General features: G+C 37.3%; 1 protein-coding gene across 19 annotated transcripts in view; it reads right to left on the bottom strand.

The window, feature by feature from the left end:
- The window catches only part of CACNA1D (calcium voltage-gated channel subunit alpha1 D), a 189,317-nt gene that overhangs the window by 103,737 nt on the left and 69,777 nt on the right, over positions 1-15,803 (bottom strand). For 18 of the 19 annotated variants that reach the window (XM_062610644.1, XM_062610656.1, XM_062610661.1 and 15 more), the window contains exons 5-7: positions 12,481-12,623; positions 11,007-11,159; positions 9,842-10,038 (exon numbers count right to left, since the gene is read on the bottom strand). In XM_062610644.1, the coding sequence (XP_062466628.1) occupies positions 9,842-10,038; positions 11,007-11,159; positions 12,481-12,623 (493 nt within the window). Of the gene's footprint in view, positions 1-9,841; positions 10,039-11,006; positions 11,160-12,480; positions 12,624-15,803 lie in introns of those variants that run through there. The other variant, XM_062610659.1, reaches the window with a different exon arrangement.

Below are 15,803 nucleotides of genomic sequence, written 5' to 3'. Positions count from 1 at the left end.
CAGTTTGATTTTAACTCAGATTTTTTAGCCCAAATGTATCCAGGAATAATGCCCTGTGATGCAAAAATTATGAACTGCAGCTAACGAGTGCTAGAAGAAATGCTTTGATTTGGGTGGATGCTGAATGCATCCAAAAGCATTCCAAATCCAGGAACCCTTCATCTAGTAGAACACCATGGCATCAGTTTAAGATTGAATTCCTAAAAGCAACAGCCTGAAACTGCATCCACTCAAGATTTTTACTATTTACTTTTAGAGACAATTCAACTCTATTTAAGTAATGCACTGTAATTTCTTTTAATGAAGTAATATTTCTGATTGCATTAATACCAGAGTTGAAAACATAAAAAGAAGTCCCTTCTTTTTGGAAGGCTTCACTGCTCATTTCATGTATGTAAAGCAGCATTTTCTTTAATTTGTCTTTGATTGAAAATTAAGAGTCAATTTGCTTTCTGATTGAAACTTGAGGCAGAGCTTGGTTAATATACAGGCACAGGAAAATCTCCATCTTCAGAAATGAGAGGTTCTCAGTTGAAAGGATTAATGCTGACTTCTTACCCAAAGTGCAGAATAAGGACTTAACAAAGACATAAATTCCAGATGCATTGGAAGTTGCAACTAGAACATAAAGCCCCAATAAAAGCCCCTGAATTATGTTCAAGTAACACCAGAAAATCTAGCAGATATCACATCCCAACTCCTCAGCAAAATGTCTTGCAAGACATGCATCCTCTGTGTCTCAGGGATGTACTATCCCAGAGAAGGTGTCATATCTAATGGTTCTCAATGGATTTGGCCCATCTCTTTTTGAGTGTATTAAGCTTTTAGCACCCATAACACCTATTGCAAAGATGCCCTCAAGTACCACCCTTCTTGCCTCTCTTCATGCCTTTTTCCAGACCTAGTCTTACTGTTTGGATTTCAGTTCCAACTAGTTTGTCCATCACATCAACCAGAGGACATATGAGATGGATGATGGACGAAGTACTTCTCATTCACTTAATTCTGTTACACCACAACAGTAGATGTGTACTACTCAGATAAGTGTCTGAAAACACTTATTCTCCCGAGATGCCGCTTTTGGATATATTCTGGCATTTTCATTCCTTTCATTCAGATGTTAAATTAGATTTGTATGTTTGAGCAGCTTTAAAAATAACTTTGAATTGAATTCAGAAGCTCTTCCTATCCCTTTCAATATGTGAGAGTGCAACTAACAGTTCAAAAGTCCTTGTAATAGGGGCCACTTGTTGATGTTATCAGATCTGGAGACAAGTTACTCTAATACAAGTTAAATTGGTGGAGAATAAATAGTTCTCATTGTGTATTTGGTTCTTTATATTAACATGTATATGTTTGTGAGTATGTGCCTGCAAAGCCTCGAAGAATTATCTTGAACCAATAGGACAAACTTGGTAAGTGAAAAAGTGCTTCATCTGGCATTTGGAGTGGATTATCTCACTAGCTGCACTGTAGTTGGAGTCAGCTATCATTGCAATGTAGTATAGATGATCAGAGACCAAGACTCCGAAGTGAAACAGAGAAAGCCAAATTTACAGCAGACATAACCATTAGTGTTACACAGCAGCAGATGGCACACTCCCATCTAAAACACCAATTAGCAATCATTAAAATGTCTCATCCCTATCTCTGGTAATTGTGAATAAATCCCCCCATGCAATTGCACATGCAGATCAAGGTCTTACTTTTCTGTACACTTGGTACTATTTTACCAAAAACTGTTGCAAGCTGTTTGTATTAATCTAAGCTCTGACTGGGGATATTGATAAAGCAATGCACTGATACCTCTAACTCTGCATTTGTACTACTACAGATACTCTGCAGAATCTATTTTGAGTTATTTTCCACAATGTTTCAAACTTGCTTAATTTCTTAAGTTTCTTAGTTTCCTTAGGTTTCAATTTTACTTTCCTCCTTTTATAACATTCTAATCGACACATAACTGGTGGGTTTATTTATTGTTACTTATAGTCTACCTAATAATATTTAAAATTATTAAGACTGACACACTCAGTCTCTTGACAGGAGAAAAAAATCCTTCAGAAATCAGTATTTTGTGAAATATTTTGACAGTTACTAATCCTGCATTCTTCAAAGCATACAACGTAAGTTCACAAAACCTCAGATCACAGGCTATTTATACTACTCATTTCAGAGCATACCATACAGCTTTTCAAAGCCTTCTAGCTCCGAAGGTTGTGTCCCGAGATATTCCTGGCTGAAGTGTAGTTAAGTCAAAGCTGACTTAAAACAGGCTGTGCTGGAAGCATAGGAAACTCCAGATTGGTTTGAAGAAGTAAGTAATTTTATATTCCGTGTTATCTGGGTTCTGGAATTACAGTGCAGGTTTTCCTGGCAGTCTCTTGGTTGGACAAGCTCATCTTTGTTGCACAGCAACAACTGGAAAATCAGCATTCCATGGCATTAAAGTAGGCATAAACAGAAATATATCCCTTGGAGAAGTGAAAAATTGTTACAGTACCTAGACAGCCTCATAATTACTTAATCACCTCTAAATTTGGCCTCCACCTTCTGTATGTAAACTGTGCTATAAAGTTGCATAGAGGACACATAAGTGACCCTCTCAAATTATACCAAATTAAATCAAATTAAAGAGGATGCTGTTTCAGTTTTATTACTTTACTTTGATCTATCGGAATAAACCACAATTTCTTCCTTCTGTTATTTTTATCCATTCTTAGCTAATGAAGTATATAATTTAGATACTCAAATAAAGCATTTACTCTTCAAAAGCTGTTGGCTTTCAATTTTTTTTTTCCCCAATATCGATTAGAAGTTTAAATGCAGGTCATTCTTTTTTTTAATTCAGATATTTAATTTTGCATCTAATGTTATTTCAGCTAATTATTGTTGGTGGCATTTAATTCATCAGTTTACTGTCATTAACTGGGGGGGAAGGGGTCAAATAATTGTTCCAAGGAAAGCCTAGATGTCAAATATGACTGCCAAAAAATTCTTTTCTCTTTTTCAGAGTGTCTATCTATCCCACAGCAGATGAACACTACCATAACAAAATGAAGAGTACTGCCTCTACACAACAGTACCCAGGAAAGGTTTTTTACTGGATTGTGGGAAGACTCTACCAGGTTTAACAAAAACTATATTCCAGGTATAACAAAATAGAAGTGTTTGATTCCTCCATTGGTTGCAGCACATTCATTTAGAATTACAAAATTTTTAGTGCTTCTACCTATTTATACTATTGCCCAGACTAATTTCACAGAATAAACTTATGTAGGCCTATGTCCTGATCAGGTTTGTTAAACCTAAGAGCTAAAAAAACTACTGAAAGGAATTCACTAATGTGATGAACTGTGTTTATTTTAATATATTTAACTACAATGCATTAAAATGAGCAGAGTAATAGTATTCACTTTGGTAATATGTACTAAATGCCCTTTTTCTTTCAATATCTGCTAAGCCATCTATATATATATATACACCATAAACATTATACAATAATTGGATGTATTTAATATTTCCCATATGCTGGATGCAGAGAAATGCAAGCATAAGGACATGTACCATTCAGACTGATGACATAAAATTGTTACTTTAGTTTATGCAGCAACAATGAACAAAACCCCAACACCCAAGGTGAATCTGAGTTTGTCTACTAAACAGTTATCCTGAAACAGCCTGGGAACTCAGATGCTTTTAAAAGAAAGTTTGCTTCCTGTGGCAAAGTTCTTGGGTGAAATTCACTATTCAACTAGAGGAGTTATTAGCACTACCTAAAGTTTACCCTACTTCTAATCCAGTTGCTATCCATTTTATTTAACATTTCTGAGGAGAAATAGTATATGCTCTTGAGTAATTGCAATGATCTTTGCCAGGAAATTAGCTCCATGTTTTGACTGCAGTACAGGTCAGCAGTCAGTTAACACTGAGATACTAGATAACTTGTCAGAGTAAATCAAGTTCACTTCATGGGAAAGATACTGCCCTGGGAGGTAGTTTAAAATCCTCCTCAGGTGGGAGTCTTTGCATTAAGATGTTAATTTGAAAATAACTATATTATATGATCATGCCTTTCAATGTTAATTCAAACTTGTAATACATATATTCTTTGGTTTGGTAGCTCTATTTACATGTCTGAATTTGATTATTCCCTTTTCTCTCTGAGGTTTCTAACGTACTGGCAATTTAAGTCTCATCTCTTTGCAATCTAAAACTGATTCAGAGCTTTTTATGTCTAGAGAATATAAAAAAGTAATTAGTCTGAATCATTACCTATAAGGCAGGGAGTTAAGCTAGATTTTAACATAAAATTGGATTCTAGTAATTAACACGCAAATACAAAAATCCTGCCTGCAGTCCCTGGCTTTTAAGTGTGATTTATGCAGTATATTAATACTGTCATCCAAAATGTCAATCCCTCTTTCTCCAGCTGGATATCATGTGTTAAATTTCTGGCTACGTACTTAAAGGCTGAGAGTACTGTGCATTCAGCACATCAATGCCTTTGGGGATAAGCTGACTTGTTTCACTGAAGAGTCTCCCTTAAATGACCTGTGAGTGGAGTTGCGATGCTAGGATAACAGCATTAAGCTATCCTTAGCGCACAGACAAAAGCAAAAATAAATATTTTCTAAGATTTCTCTAGCATACTTCCTCACAATTTTAACATCCTTTGCTGAATATCTCCATCTGATTTACAAAGGGAAAAAAACAGTCAAGCATTCTTTGACTTCTCTCAGACCTGTAAGCTGAAATTCATTGCTGAAAAGTATGGTTTGGATGCAGTAACATACCTTCTATTTCTGCAGCTGAAATGGAACAAATATGACTTCAATCACCTAATGTAGTTTCAAATTGGCTTATTAGCTCATACATTTCAAAGTTCTAGAGTATTAATGCTTATTTGAATATCACTCATTTTTTACAAGATATTTTTAAGAGATTCCTGCTCAGCACTCTGGTGAAAGTTTGGGCAATACTTCAAACATACTTTGCAACTTTTTGTTTATGGACTAGCAATGCATTTTGTGCCTGAACCAAGGGATTTTCTTGTGAGATATATTTGCAAAATATGTGCTTGCAGTTAGGAAAAAAAACTTTAGCTGCACATCAGCTGGTTTCAAGTACATTATACTCCCTTATATTGCTTCTGAGTAGGCTGTCCTTTAAGATTCTTGAACTAGAAGCATTCTAAAAAGTGACACAATCAGAAGATTGTCAAAGTTCTTAATCACCTGATCAACATTCTGAATAATCAATAGACTACTTTGTTTTATTATTGTAATTATTTTCTTCTCTACACATAGGTTTATGTGGGAATTATATTTTTTCAGTTCTTATCCAGTTAGAAAACAAACATAGTTATTGTCTACCTTTTAGATTTTGCACAGTAAGGAAAGTTGTCTTGTACAATTGGAAAGCTAGCAAGGAAGCCATAGCTCTTGCACTCGATTATGGGAGCCCGTTTAAAGGATAATACAGTCTTTTCTAGCTTGATATGTTACTTCCAGTAACATTAATGCAATGGCTGTGTAGATACTAGACACACACAAATAGGCAGTTCATCCTGAACAGACTGTGCTACTTAAATGATTGATTTTCTTCACATGTTTTAAGATGCTTCAAAGGGTATATTGGGGCACATAAAGCTTAAGTTCCAAAACAAGAAGCAGATTTCCAAGTGTACACATTTTGTTATAAAAGCAGAGGAATAATGAATGATTTCTTTGACAAACAGCACTAAAGGATAGTTTTAAGAAGCTCACGTATTAATAAAAAGTAAAAAAGTATACTACAAAGCCTCACACTCCTTTCCTTAGACACATTTTAGATTGCCTAGGCCTTTCAAGTAATTAACTGTATATTTTAAACATCAATCCTTGAGAGAATATCATGTTAAGGTATCAGTAGGTGTATTACTAGGCAAAAACATGTAAGACATCAGTATACAGCAATTTCAGCTTGAGTGCTTCAATCTCAAAAATCTCCAGATCAATCTGAATAGTGCTAGCCAGGCATCAGAGAACTGAGGAGTTGTTGATATTTCAGCTAGTAACGCAGTGTCTGTCCATAAAATTGACTTAGTAAAATTCAGTGGCCACTAATACAGTTGCTCCATCATTGAATCAACTGTGTTGGCAATCCATCACATAGCTTCTTTTACAGAAGCCTTGCCTATCTCTCATTCAAGTTACAGTAGTGTCAGAATAGATTATTCAAGTGTAGTAACTCAAGATAAATTCACTATGGTGAAAACAAGAGGAATTAAATGTGATAATTTTGGTACTCATGGGAAAATTGGGGGTTTTACTGGCAAGTACCACTGCTCATTATGTGTGTTCCTACATATCAAGTGAAAAAGCTAAAAATAAAAAGCAATTTACAAGATACGTGTTTGCCATTAATAGACTGCAAATCTAAATGTTTGAAAGACATGGGAAAAAATCTAAAGCCAGATATGCAAATGCATACTCAGATTTTGTAATTCTTGAGTGCTTGCTAGCATAAATTGAAAATGAGGCAAAGAATACTACACTCTCAGTTTTAGAACGTGAGCTACAGCATTAAAAACATGGGCACGCAGAAGCTGCCTCTTTGCCAATAACAAGGACTGCACTGGGATCCAAAACTAACAGCACAAGCCTTCGGTTAGGGCCAGAGAGCAAATAGAGCTGTGACTGGGAACACGGTCCTGATCTAAATGGAGAAGATGTACAGATGTGCAGCCACAAATGTATTACACTAATTGGGAACACTTATTCTGCAGTTGTTGGCAAAAATAAGGACACTACCCCTTAACATCTACAGTTAAGTCTAGCATTTGGCACTAAGGAGTTGTGGTGTTTGTGGAAGAAACATGTAATAAATGTTATCCAGCGAGTTACATGTAAGATAGAGAGAGAAAAAGAGCCAGATGAAGACACACTAAAAAATGATAGGACATATGGGATTCAGATGCAAACTGGTGAGCAGGAGTAGTTCCACATGAGTCCCCAGGGTCTGAAGGTGCCTAGCAGTAGCATTTGCAAGCCCTCAATCTGCAATAGATGTGCCTAAAGAAAAATCATTATTGATTCTTGGAGAATTTTTAAACTGTTTACTGTAATTAACTAGGTGATAATGCTCTGTGCTAGTGAGCGTTAGTGAAAGCTGTCATTTTCAGCCATTGTTCTTGCTAACAGAATGCCATGTAACATAATGCAAAATATTGCACACATTTTGCCCACTCAGAGCCACTTGCTAGCAAAATAAACTTATATAGCTAACCAAATGGAAATCTGAATTTTGTGCAGTATCTAATACATTGTGGATTTGGTTTTATTTGTGTTTTGTGATAAAATCCATTCACTCTGTTTATCAACAGATTTCTAAATAAAAAGCAAGCCACGACATCCATGCACCTCTAGCTAAAATGGTTTGCTTAGATTCTTTGGACACCTTTATTTCAATCTGGTACACCCTCAATGTTTTCACAATTTGCAATTAAAACAAAGTATTTTGCAATTTTTTAGCTAGCAATAGCCAGATCTAGCTCAGCTTAATCCAGAGGCAAAATTAAAACACAAATTGTCATCCTCAGCAAGTAATTTCAGCTGGGTAATGGGCAATTTGTTGGTCTACAGCTAGAAATAATCCAGCTCTATAATTTAATTATATAAATATCATTTAAGAGAGATTCCAGAGCCAGTTCACTAGGTCAATTAATATTTGCTTCTCTGCCTAATCATCCAAGTATCATTTGTTATAAAATGAAAACTGACATCTATATGCCTGTAAATATCTTCTACTTCAATAATTCATTACAGAGAAATAACTTTCGAGCAGGTCTGAATTTTTTTTGGTTTTTCATTTTCTTATGCCTTCATTTTGTCTGATCATGATAACACTCAGCATCCTATTTTAATTGTTTTGGGTTTTGTGCTGTCAGTGGAGACTCTACAAAGTCTTCAGATGCATAAGACCAATTCACTCAATTCTTTGGGGAAAAAAATAATAGAAAATAAAATAATACTGAGCCAGTCAGCTTCAGTTGTTTCTGTATCTTTTGTAAGAACCATTTTAAATACAGTAACTCCCTAAGGTTTTTAATTTTTTTTTAATTGGTGATCGGGGAATTATCGGGTACTGAGATATATGCATCCTTTTGTCTTGAAAGATGTTAAATGTGTATTTTTTCCTAGAGAATCATGGCAAACCTTCCCTTTCTCTCAGGAAAAACAACTGTCATCATCATGAGCACAAGACATGTAAAGCACATACTGCTCTACATTCTCTCAGCCTCTTTGAGAATATTAAGAAGAGTTGAAGAGCAAAACCCAAAGAACTGATAAACTTACACTATAAGAAAGAATACATTCACCTATATGTAGCTATGCATTATGGTTAGACTCTTCAGTATTCAAGTTCTGCATGTTTATAGCAAGTTCTGTATCTCTGATAACAGACAGTGGAAGCAGAAATTCATATTTTGCCAAATTTTTTGTCTTTCAGTTCTAAAAGTTTACCATCTGCATTATCTTTCACAGTGACATTTTTGTAAAAACATCTCCATATTCTATATTTTAATATCACAGATTTTATCTGAGACTACACTCTGGTGCTATAGTTTTTAGCAACAGCATATTTCACCTTGTTTTGCAACAAATGACCACATAAGATTAAGTGGCCATTCACTGGGTAATACTACACATCCTTAAACACATCCAACACTCCACAACAGATGTGCTATTACTAAATAGTCCCACTTGGCCAGAAAATGTTACAGAAATTCAAAATGTGAGCTGCTGTGAGCAACATAACCTAGAATACAGTTGCACTAAGATACATCTTGAGATAGCTCATCCAATTTTAACAGCTTGCTAACAGCGACTCTTACTAGTAATCACTTCTTTCATGTTTTCTAACATTTCACCTACTGGAAATGATATTTGTTATCAGGTCCTAGTTGCTGCAAAGACTTCATGCTAAGTACCAAGTAGTACAGAACATTCTCATTAATTTTCAGCATCTATCCTAGGTTGGTTCTGTCACAGACTTCTTGAATGACCTTGGACAAAACACATCAGATATTAAAGTGCTTAATGATTCACAAAAAAATCTGATGTTCTTAGCTTGGAATGGGGTTAGGCAGAGAAACGCCAATCTGCATATTTAGGTGACCTTTTACCTTTTAAAATCCGTGTGCTCTTTTTCCTCCATTCTCATTTGTAAAGTCAGCACTAAATATGTCTTCAGTTTCCCAGTTTGTGTCCAGCTGTCTGCTTACGTTGTAAGATTGTGGAGATTCCACACCTGATGCTAGAGTGGCATTTAAAGATGGGGACTTACAGAGTTAGGTTTTTGAATATATTTTGCTGCTACTACAGGGACAGGCTCACAGCCCTTGTGATTTGTTGTTTCTGAGTGGTTAACAAATGGTCTGTAGTCCCCACGGCAAGCCATGACAGTTGAGAGCTTGCTTTGTTCTAATTTATGTTAACATTGTGAAATATTCTGCAGAAATACTGCAAAGAGAGCTCTTAAGCTTAATCAGAAAAGACATACTTAAAACTGTAGGCTTGCATAAAAACAAAAATAAACTAGTCCAAAGGACATAAACATAATATTACATTTATCCAAAAAGAATAGGAAGAAAAAAATCAAATAAGCAACGAATAAATTTGTTTCTAAAATGTCTTTTTAGCCTGAGGAGTCCAGTAAGACACTGCAACTGGAAAAAGTGTGCAGCTGAGCTCATCTGCAAAACTCACCAAGATTTCCTGCTGATCGTATTGCAAACCACACTTGAACATTGAAGCTTGTTTAAAAGTAAGCATAGCTCAGTGATTACTAAACTCACCCAGTATAACACATCAGTCCATCCTTCCATGGTTATACACTGGAACACAGTCAACATTGCAAACGCAAAATTATCGAAGTTGGTTATGCCTCCATTTGGTCCAACCCATCCACCCTTACATTCAGTGCCATTCATGACACACTGACGTCCATTCCCTGAGAACGCACAAGGTGCTGGATCTTCTTCAACTAGTATATCTGAAAATTGAACAAAAACAAAGATTTTTCAGTTCTCCAATTTTTGTGAGTGAACTCTTCTCATGAACAAATATCAACCCTGTTGGAAGGTAAATCCAGATATCAACCTGAGATACCCTGAGAAAGGCAACCCATGGGAGCTTCAGAGTACTCTCACATCTGGGCCTTGCCACCTTAAAACGGGTTAATCAAAATTGAAAGGATAAAAGAGCTCAAGTAATTAAGCAGTGGAAAAAAACATGTAATAATACAACAGAATTTTTTTAGAATCTCCTCATGCCCTTTTTTTATTCCCCTCTTCATTACTGTCTTTCACTTCATACTAACATATGGACCAGCAGGGAAAACAGGTCTGGATTAATTCCTATGCATGGTTTACTTCATTATTTACCTGACAGAAATGTAGCCTTAGCCATCAAATCTCTCCCTCATGATGTTTCACTCCTTCAGAATTCTTCCATAACAAACACTTTCATTTCATCATTTCACCTGGATGGAGGAGGACTGTTTTCTTTCCCTACTCATTTCAGAATTGCACTTCTTACCAAGCTGCCACAATCTTGAAGGAGAAACACTGCCCAGTTGTGGACTCGGGAAAGTAAATATCTACCCTGGAATATGACTAGCTAGCTTTTCAGTAATCAGAGATTAGGGAAAAAAAAAAGGCAAACAAACAACTACTGAGTTTTCCCTTGTAGATAGTCACTCTTACTACTTTCACTAGCGACATTTCAGTTACACACTTTAGAAATGAAAACCTATTCAAAGCATGTTCTTTCTCTAAGTGGCTTGCATTTTTGCTTTTGTTTCTTAAATTTCATGCACTCTTTCTATAATTACGAACCACAGCAAAAACTGGAGTTACAACAGTTTTAGTGCTTTGGTCCCTATTCTATTTCAAACTGAGACTCCACAGAGTTGAAAACTGGAATTAGTCCCTTATTTTAGTGAACAATTTCATGACTTACCTGAATCAATAAGAAAACAAGATTTGTGCATTTTTCCAATAAAAAGTTCCAATCCTATAATAGCATAGATTATGATTACAAACAATACCAAAAGGGCAATATGGAGAAGGGGAACCATGGCTTTTATAATGGAGTTCAGGACAACTTGTAAACCTAAAAGAAAAGAGGATACAAGTTATGAACTGGTTTTCTATGTCTTGTCTTACCAAATTTTCTGTAATTACATATTATTATAGATTAATGATACAGACATGCAGACTGAGTCAGTTTTAAAACTACTGCCCAGAACTACGAAATGTCCCTATAAGATCATAAGATACTTCATAAGAATCAAAAACTCTGTGTCAAAATCTAATTAATCCCTCTGTTAAAATAAGTTATATCACAGAAATCAATAATTGAAAGAATCATTGTCAAAAGAATTTATAGGATTCTTTTGGTTTTGTTTTCTGGGTTTTTTTTGCTGTTTTTTTTTTTCTTTTTTTTAGAAATAAAGTGCCTGTAGTCCATGTCTTGCTATCGGTCATTTTAGATGGCCTTAAAGTTCTGTGCTATTTTTTTTTATCATTATTCCTCACATCACTTTCAGAGGGTAAGGCCCTTTTTTTTTTCTCCTTAATTATTTAGCCAAACCTTGGTTTTACCAAATGAAATTAATCCCGGACTAATGAAGCTGCCATAGTGCCAGTGAGAACAAAATATGCCTCTTAACAGACTTCCTTCCTGACATTTCATAAGACTGCTTCTTTCTTCACTGAAGTTCTTTTGCTAAATATATACCATCACGATCATTTCCACGTAGCAGACTATGATATAATAAACACAGCATTAGGATTCCTTCTCTTGAATGTCTTGGAAAGAGCTGAATTTTAAGCCATGAACCTCATATTCAGCCAAATAGTTTCAGTAATTAATAATGTATTAAAAGAAAATAGGAAAGCTTAACAGAAAATTCAATGCTTTCTTTAAATAATATTGCTCTACTTTTTAAGTTTCCTAATTTATCTGTTAGCTCTACTGAGATAAACAGAAGGCATTCATGTGCATTGGTGGGGGCAGGAAATACGAAATGTGTAATGTGCTTTGGCACATACTTACCAACATATAAACTGATTTAGGACCACCTACACTTTCTGATCTGTCGGGTTTTGGAATTAAAAAAAATCCAAATTGTGTTTTTTGGTGTATTTGCATTTTAACGTGTAATTTACTTTTACATAAAGCTTCTAAAAAGGAAGTGTATTCCCCTCTCTGCTTATTGAACTGTGTAAGAAGATCATACACTAAATGAATTCACAATCCTTTGTTCAACTTGAAATATCATTCGTCTTGAAACTCACTTTCTATACATAACCAGATAACAAAAAATAAAATTCATATTATCTCATTTCTGTTAGCATCTGGAACAAGAAAGTTAAGCAATCAGGTCAGTTACAGTATTCATTCCAATGAAATTAAATATAAAAGAGCTTACTGGGCACTCCTGATACAAGCCGGAGAGGTCGCAATACACGAAAGGCTCTTAGGGCTTTGACATCAAAGCCACCAGGTTTGCCACCTGAGTGGCTGCCACCTTCTGTTTCTTTGGTTAATTGTTCCAATATTACACTAAATAATCTAGAAAATGAAGCGTAAGGTCATCACCATCCATTTGCCATGCAATCAAAAGTATTACAAAATTACTTGAACTGCAGAAAATTCTGAAAAGCTGTTCAGCTATCAATATGAGAGGCATATTTACACATTAAATCATGACAGGAAGAGTCAGGAGGTGCAAGAGCGCATCCCCCCAGAGAGCGATGATCACACAGTATCCAATAAATTAGCATTCTCCTTGTATACACAATCTGCTATTTTTGAATAAATGAAGCTATTTTGCTACTTTGCTAATTCTTTGTTCAAGCATTTTAGCTGTAAGGTTTGGAGAACTAGTCTTCTCTTTAGAACATGAAATAGGTAATCATTAGAAACCATCTGTTTTAATTTTTGTGGAATATATGAACTCCAAGGCACACTGCAGTTCAACAGTCTAAATACAGTTAGCAAAAACTAATTATACTAAAATCAGAGTCCAAAACTTAATAACACCAAAAGGATTTGGTTTTTTACACATGGTATGTTTGAGGATAAAAATATTCCCAGATGACTCATTTATTATACCGTATTTCTTCACTGCAGAAATGAACTAGTCATTCATTAGAACAGTCCGAAGGCAAGAGTTTTCTCTTTCTTTCCCACTTCCAGTAGCAATTTAAAGGGATGCAAGTGCTTGAAGTGCTAAATAATCCTAGGTTTATTCATCTAGCTTGGACCTGCCTTTCAGATACGAGGTTTCCTAGACTGTGGCTAGACCATGCAGACCATATTATTCTTTGCACCGAGTCCGTACTTCAGTAGTTGCAAAACCAAACTTCTCCTGAAAAGGATTATCAAGACAATAGAGTTTTGTACTCATGAAAAATGCTCCACACCTGTAAAGGACTCCTGGAATTTACATGGTTTTGGGTTTGTCAAGACAAGTTTTCACAACTCTGTTTCACAGCCCTATCACACTGGATCATTCTGAAGAATCATGTAGTATTTAATGGGCTTCCCAAACTACAATACTGAATACTTTCTCCTCCCTCAGTTAGCAGTTGACATGTATCAGTCAATGCCCATTCCCTATTCTGCTTCATTCTTCTGCAGAGTGAAACGAAGGCACAAACACTACGTACTGCTATAACGACAGAAACCCAGACATTCAATATTTCAGGTCTGGTTTAGCCCTATAATTTAATAGAATCACAGAATCATAGAATAGTTAGGGTTGGAAAGGACCTTAAGATCATCTAGTTCCAACCCCCCTGCCATAGGCAGGGACACCTTACGGTAAATCATATCACTCAAGGCCTCTCCCAACCTGGTCTTGAACACTGCCAGGGATGGAGCATTCACAACCTCCCTGGGCAACCCATTCCAGTGCCTCACCACCCTAACAGGAAAGAATTTCCTTCTTATATCCAATCTAAACTTCCCCTGTTCAAGTTTTAACCTGTTACCCCTTGTCCTATCACTACAGTCCCTAATGAAGAGTCCCTCCCCAGCATCCTTATAGGCCCCCTTCAGATACTGGAAGGCTGCTATGAGGTCTCCACGCAGCCTTCTCTTCTCCAGGCTGAACAGCCCCAACTTCCTCAGCCTGTCTTCATACAGGAGGTGCTCCAGTCCCCTGATCATCCTCATGGCCCTTCTCTGGACTTGTTCCAACAGTTCCATGTCCTTTTTATGTTGAGGACACCAGAACTGCACACGATACTCCAAGTGAGGTCTCACAAGAGCAGAGTAGAGGGGAAGGATCACCTCCTTCGACCTGCTGGTCACGCTCCTTTTGATGCAGCCCAGGATACGGTTGGCTTTCTGGGCTGCAAGCGCACACTGAAGCAGGCCCATGTTCACTTTCTCATCAACCAACACGTCCAATTCTTTCTCCACAGGGCTGCTCTGAATCTCTTCTCTGCCCAACCTGTAGCTGTGCCTGGGATTGCTCTGACCCAGGTGTAGGACTTTGCACTTGTTATGGTTAAACTTCATGAGGTTGGCATCAGCCCACCTCACAAGCGTGTCAAGGTCCCTCTGGATGGCATTCCTTCCCTCCAGGGTATCAACCAAACCACACAGCTTGGTGTCATCGGCAAACTTGCTGAGGGCGCACTCAGTCCCACTGCCCATGTCACAAAGATGTTGAACAAGACCAGTCCCAACACCGATCCCTGAGGGACACCACTCGTTACTGGTCTCCCGCCGGACATTGAACCATTGACCACAACTCTGTGTGCGGCCATCCAGCCAGTTCTTTATCCACCGAGTGGTCCATCCATCAAATTGATGTCTCGCCAATTTAGAGACAAGGATGTTGTGTGGGACAGTGTCGAACGCTTTGCACAAGTCCAGGTAGATGACATCAACTGCTCTACCCCTGTCCACCAGTTCTGTAGCCCCATCATAGAAGGCCACCACATTGGTCAGGCAGGATTTCCCCTTAGCGAAGCCATGCTGGCTGTCACCGAGCACCTTGTTGTTTTTCATGTGCCTTAGCATGCCTGCCAGGAGAATGTGCTCCAAGATTTTGCCAGGCCCAGAGGTGAGACTGACTGGTCTGTAATTCCCCAGGTCATCCATTTTCCCCTTCTTGAAAATGGGGGTTATATTTCCCTTTTTCCAGTCATCAGGAACTTCACCTGACTGCCATGATTTCTCAAATATGATGGCCAGTGGCTTAGCCACTTCATTCACCAGCTCCTTCAGGACCCGCGGATGGATCTCATCAGGACCCACGGACTTGTGCACGTTCAGATTTTTAAGTTGGTCTCAAACCAGATCCTCTCCTACAGTGGGCACAAGGTCTTCACTCTCACAGTCCCTGCATCTGCCTTCCAAGACTTGGGTGGTTTGGTCAGAGCCTTTGCCAGTGAAGACCGAGGCAAAGAAGTCATTCAGAACCTCAGCCTTCTCCAAATCCTGTGCAGCCAGTTCTCCTGAGATCTTCCTAAGGGGGCCTACATTCTCCCTAGTCTGTTTTTTATTTGCTATGTACTTGTAGAATCCCTTCCTGTTATCTTTAATACCTCTAGCTAAGTTTAATTCTAACTGGGTCTTAGCTTTCCTAACTTGGTCCCTAGCTTCCTGGACAACATCCATGTACTCTTCCCATGCCACCTGTGCTTGCTTCCACTTATTATAAGCCTCTTTTTTCCTTTGAATTTTCCTCAGGAGCTCCTTATCCATCCAAGGAGGTCTCCTGGCCCTCCTGCTGCA

Source organism: Pezoporus occidentalis, unplaced genomic scaffold (assembly GCF_034315485.1).
Source record: "Pezoporus occidentalis ecotype Australia unplaced genomic scaffold, CSIRO_AGI_Poc_V1 ctg149, whole genome shotgun sequence".
NCBI classification, from domain to species: domain Eukaryota; kingdom Metazoa; phylum Chordata; class Aves; order Psittaciformes; family Psittacidae; genus Pezoporus; species Pezoporus occidentalis.
This window is presented reverse-complemented; position numbering and strand designations above follow the sequence as displayed.